Source organism: Notechis scutatus, chromosome 4 (genome assembly GCF_049901735.1).
Source record: "Notechis scutatus isolate UNSWTSFEM ecotype Mainland chromosome 4, rNotScu1.2, whole genome shotgun sequence".
Taxonomy (NCBI): Eukaryota; Metazoa; Chordata; class Lepidosauria; order Squamata; family Elapidae; genus Notechis; species Notechis scutatus.
In genome coordinates this window covers 29581173-29587172 of record NC_142012.1, presented here as the reverse complement: position 1 = coordinate 29587172, position 6000 = coordinate 29581173, and the positions used below count along the sequence as shown (strand labels likewise).

At 33.7% G+C, this 6000-nt stretch overlaps 1 protein-coding gene across 2 annotated transcripts in view; it reads right to left on the bottom strand.

The window, feature by feature from the left end:
• Positions 1-832: 832 nt before the first annotated feature.
• SLC10A7 (solute carrier family 10 member 7) overlaps positions 833-6000 on the bottom strand; it is a 145203-nt gene continuing 140035 nt past the window's right edge. For both annotated transcript variants that reach the window (XM_026668776.2, XM_087963064.1), the window contains 2 exons: positions 5508-5653; positions 833-3682 (listed from right to left, as the gene is read on the bottom strand). In XM_026668776.2, the coding sequence (XP_026524561.1) occupies positions 3638-3682; positions 5508-5653 (191 nt within the window). In that variant the 3' untranslated portion in view covers positions 833-3637. The remainder of the gene's footprint in view (positions 3683-5507; positions 5654-6000) is intronic.

Sequence of the window (6000 nt, the reverse complement as noted above, 5' to 3'; positions counted from 1 at the left end):
AGGAAGTTGAGGATACATAAAACCCTGACAAAATGGCTGAAAGCTGAAAATTGAAAACCAATAAATGGTGCTCATCCCTTTCATTCCAAACATACTGCAGTAGGAATAGGTAGTTAACTGTTGCTCTTGTTGATGTTTATGAGCATCATTACTCAAGGCTACTTACATGCTTAAATACATTGGTAAGAATTAGTGACTTCACTTTAACATTTAGTGTTATGCTAATCAATAATTTAGTTTATACATTCATTCATAATTTACCATAGTTATAGATAGCATTATTATCTCCTGATATGATACATGTGTAATAATGTAATTATTGCTGCTATGCTGAGATCTAGAAATACCACAAACAGATAAATTGTAACATTCCAGAAGAGGATGGAAATTTCTCCTGAATGCTACAAACATTCAAGCAACTTGGAAAGTGAAAGAGCTACTTAACCATATACAGTGGTACCTTGGTACTCATCCTTAATAGGATCTGGGAGACATGACAAGTACTAAAAAGGATGAGTACCAAATAAACCATGTGACTTACCATCTGACCCTTTGTTTTGGCTGGGAAGGATTTCCTATCTGTGCCTATTTCCTGTGTCAGCAATTTTTCAAGCATGGCTGATTTCCTGTCCGCCCTCCATGGCTGCCTTCCACTTCCTTTTGCAGTGTGCATTGAGTACCAAACCAATGATAAGTATCGGGACAACATGTTCATGTCAAAATGAGTCAAGTACCAAATTCAATGAGTTTTGAAGCAGTTGAGTACCAAGATACAACTGCATTACTATTTACGTCTACTGATATCTGCAACATCAAGAAAAACAAGGAACAGTTTTAATGAATAGTTTTTATTTAAAAGTATATATATAAGCTTAAAAAAAACAAATAGAAAACTTATTGGTAGAGAGAGAATAGAAAGAGAATGACCCTTGTTACAAAATCAGTTGCAGAATGCTTGTCTTTTTCCAAGATAACATCCAATCCAGAGAACCTTTTATAGTTAAGTCAAGTCTTTAAAGGTCTTAACCATCTTTAAATATAATGTAACATTCTAAATATGAAAAAGTTGTTTGTGGTTTTAAATATGCACTCCAGTTTTGCTTTATGCATCATTCTAAAACAATCTACTCAACAGTTATGCAAATAAAAGAATATGCCATTTAGTTTTTTCCAATCACAACTTTAACTCCAACCATCTCTCCTTGGAATTTGGTAAAATATGTATGAAACTGCCATGATACATGTTCATCAAAATCTTGAACTGATGATACTGCAGTAACTCGAGGTAGATCTGTTGGAATAGTAGCAGTGTACTGACTGTTCAAAAGATGTTGCTCAACTTAGAGGAAGACAGAAGAGTGGGAAATGAGTCAGAGCAAATTAGAACCATGTTTCCATCTGTAATGGGCAATTAAATTGAATCTCTGTTACAAGGTACCATGCATTCTTGTGCAAATTCTTTACATTTCCCTGGAACTTGCATGCAAAATAAATGGCAAATCTCTTTTAAAACAATCATTCTTTCTGTTACTTAGCCCATGACCAAAAGAGCTGTTGACTTGGTAACACATATTTATAAACTTAGAAAAAGATTTATAAAAACAAACAGGAAAATGAGCAGTGTGTCCTTTTTCTAACTTTTTCTCTCTTCAAGTTTTAAAATTGGTCTTCATTGTATATTAAGCCACCAGTCGGAAATAGAAGGAATGTGTGATTTACATCTTGATCTGCTTGGTAGAGAATCTTGCTTGTGGTTGCTTTGCTGTGCATTTCTGCAGGTTTTGCTAATTATGTGGTAATTGTTAAAGACATCTATATGCCACAACAACTTTAGAATTATGATTTATGATGTACATAAAAATGATTGAGGGTTAGGACACCAGTATCTTTTGTGCTGACTTGTTAAATTTCACCAAATGCAATAGCTGTTAAATAGATGCTTAGAGTTTGCTGATTCATACTTCTTTACCATTTAGGAACAACTGCTTATTTCAGAGAAATGGCCAACTGGACACTAGCGAGCAAGCTATCTGATACAAATTGTTTCGAACATCAAACATTTCAGATTGCCATCAGATAAAATTACTTGGAAAGGACAGTTAATCCCAACATGCTGGGACAGTAGTAGTAGGTATGTTTCCAATAGTTCAAATCTGAAATTAGAACAACATATAAGATATATGTCAGTGTCCAAGAGGCTGTTCTATTTTTCTACTATAATGCACACAAGCAACTGTATTTAAAACCAGCATTTTCCTTCACGGAATATTATGCAGAGGAAAATGCATAAATGTGCTCTTGGATAAGGCAGCTTCCCTGTACATGTCAAGAAAAACAGGGCTGTGAAAGCACTAGAAACCCATACATTAATTTATAGAATCACATGACTCCCACATGGCTGTGGAAATAATGTTGTCTCTAAATTTGAGATCTGAAGGCCAATATCTTTAAGTGTCCTGTTGATTATTTTATTAAATATATATTGTTTTATTTTCCCTTTCTTTTTATCCAAATGTGAGTATTAATCAATATCCCTGCTAAAAAGTTAAGATGTATATATACATTTTTTTAAAAAAAAATCACCTTTAAACTCTGATTGTCAGGTTAACTGGATATATTCATTCTAATGCTGCTTAAATTTCTATGGAATATGTGTATCTTTGCTAGCTTGAGGGGGCAGTCTTCCAACCTCATTAGTTTTTGTATGCTGCTCATGGGATATCGAACAATATAGCACTGAAAAGCTTGTAAGGGGCAATAAAGTGACCACTGTAATATTAGTATTTTTCTGTCACTATTGGGTGGAATGTCCTGCACAAGGGAAAAAGATAATCTGTTTTAGTAAACTATAGCAATGATAATAAAGACATTCATCCAGCTGTGCTTGTAAATCACTGGTGTTTCCTTATAGCCTTGTCTTTGAGGAAGTTCACAGTTCATTTAAGATATAAATGCCACAGCACCATAAAAATGGATCTGAATTATCCTGAGAAGCCATTAACTTTGAAGGAAGGTGGAGAGAATTTCCTCAACAAATGCAAATGATTTATGCTTCTCGGTTTCTCTCCAATGGCTGGCCCCTTGCTGAATATACACAAATTTGGAAGAAAAAAAAGGCATGCCAAAATAAGGACGTGACAGAATCACCAAAAATCAAGTTCATTTCTCACTTAAATCTTCAGAAACCATCTCCTTCAAGGAACTAGAAGATGCCAGTGCTCAGGCAAACATATAAAAAGTTCGTGAATAATTAGGACAAGCGGTAGGTCCAGTTTGGTCTTCATTCATTGCAATAAAGCTTACCGAAGAGGAACCCGCTTGGTGGATTGAGACATGCCACGGAGATGTGATCATGGAAGCTTTAAAGTTTCACTGCTAGGATGATTTGCTCAGGAAGAGAAATAAAAGTGAGTGAATGCAAATTCTGAGTGCAACCTCTTATAATAACCAGTCATCTGATTTTGGAATCAATGCTTTTGTCAAAAGTACTTTAAGGCACTTCAGTAGGTATTTTAAATATATTTGTAGGTATAAAAATAAAGTAAGTGCTGAGGCAACATTCATATATGATCATCTTTTGCATTGTCTCTCTGTATGTACAAAATAGGACATATATACATTCACGAGGGCTGTTCCGTTATACTTTCACTGGTACTTTGGGCTGCCTTGTTAATTTCATTGCCTGCAAAACATCAAACCAAAAGTCAACTTGTTGCCTTCTTAAAATCACAATTAAACAACACTAGGACATATTTTCAAAATAATTACTATTAACTATTGAATCATTCTCCGGGCACTAGCAATGACAAGAGATACAAGGCTCTAGCCTCAAGTTACAAAATTAATTCCTTGTAGTATTAGTAGATTTCTCTTCTTTTACTGAAATAATGTCAAGCACAAATTTATGTATCTCTCAGATTGCTAGACATCAAAACTTGTATTTTTGTTTCAAAGGTCACATTATAACTTCATAGTATCACAACTTGGCTTAACAATTTCTTTTTTTCCTATTATGCTGAGATACATGACTTGTTTTGCTGCCCTCCCTGGCAAATCTTACCATTTTAATCCAGGCATTTGCACACATAATAAATGAAATAAGGCATCTACTGTAATCTAAATAATAAGAGCTGGTAAAATTTACTTAGAGTGAGGTCTTATTTTTATTGGGACTTTTTTAAAGGAAAAAATATATTTTGTCCTTCCAGAAAAAAACAAGATATTAGAGCACAAGGCATCCAGGTGTGTTGACCCTGCAGAAAGTATGATTTTTCTTTCCCAAATTTGATTTACAAGATTAAATGTATTCGATCAGGGAAGTAAAAGTTAAAACATTTCATAACCTATTGAGAAAGCAAGATCTTTGTTTTGATACATAGCACATCCTGTGGCACCATTTTTCAAGTAGAAAACCCTTTTGTTGGTGAAACTTTAAACAGTTAAAGTTTGTCAAACAGTTAAATTTCACAAAGAAATCACATGTTATTCTTATTAAGGATTTCACTGAAAGTGAGTACAGCTTTCTGCTTGAGAGAAATACCAAAATGAAATGAAAGAAATAAGCACCAAAACATGACGCTATATTTATTTGAAAAGCAGGACATCATTTTTAGACACATCAAAATCAACTGTAGCTATTTAAAAAAACAACCTGTATGAAATCTTAACTCAAACTCATCAAACTATAATAGTGCTTATTGTAAATTATGCAGAGAAACAAGGGAAAAAAGCCCTTCCTCTCTCTCTCACACACAAATATACTGTGTGTGTGTGTGTGTGTGTGTGTATGTATGTATGTATGTATATAAACTTAAGAAAACATATATATATATATATATACACACACACACATACACACTATATTACATAAATAAATTGATAAATATATTTTGAATCCATCTTTATTTACTTGCCTTTTCAATGTGTCCGATTGCTAATGTGCACTTGTGTTTAGCACTCTTTTTTTCCCTTCCTGGCTAGTCAATTACTTTTCTCAGACCAATCTAGAATATCCTACTGTAAATATAGTTTAGAAGAGTTCTGTTGGTCATCTTCTCTCCAACAGAGCAGAATTCTGCCTGGTCGTATGTTTTAATAACTGTTTTTTGCCCACAGCCTCCTCGTGATCTCATTCTATCTCTTAATACTCACTTCTGTACTATCTAGGAAGGATGGAAATATTTTAAATGTGCCCTCAGCTACAAAACAACAGTCCACTCTGAACATTTGAGTCATCCAACATGCTGCTTTAGAAGTACTCCCAATCGTGTTCCAAGGCTGGAATAAAATCTTTGTTCTGTTTCAGTCCTGGACCACTCATATTAAGCTAAAAATGGTTTGAGACCAGAATGTTTTGCACGTTCCTAGGTTTATTTCACAGCATTAAGACTGCTTTTTTGGACATTTTATTCCAGCATTACCAATGTACTGGTAAATCATACTTTTCAATAATTGTTCCTCTTGTTTATTCCCAATAGTGAACTTTGCATGGGATCATGATTTCTTACCTTTTGTCTAGAAATCATCCAAGATTTTATTGTTGGTACCAAAATGCTGCCAAGGAGGATCTGCGCTGGGTGATATATAAGCAATGGGACTGAAATTAAGGACAGATGCTTGTAACCTTCAAAAACTATCTTCAGCATTGGTATACCTGTAGGCAGAAACATAATCAAAATTAAGAAACCTTTGTTGATTTTTCTGAGCTCAGAATTGTAGAAATGTATTTAACTTTTAAAACATTTTGTTCAAATTTGAAAAAAAAGTAAAAAACCAAAAGACACAAAAATAAAGCAACCAATTAAAAGATCATTGAATTATAATACAACATATAATTAAATATAGCAATGTATATTTATAGTCACAGTACATTATTACCATACGTTAATATAACAGATTATATAATGATCATACAATAGATTTTGGTGGGAATATATTTGAGTTTTTTCCCCAGTGTGTCTGCTATGCGTTTTTCTGATCTTGTCTGCTTTTAGTTCTGCA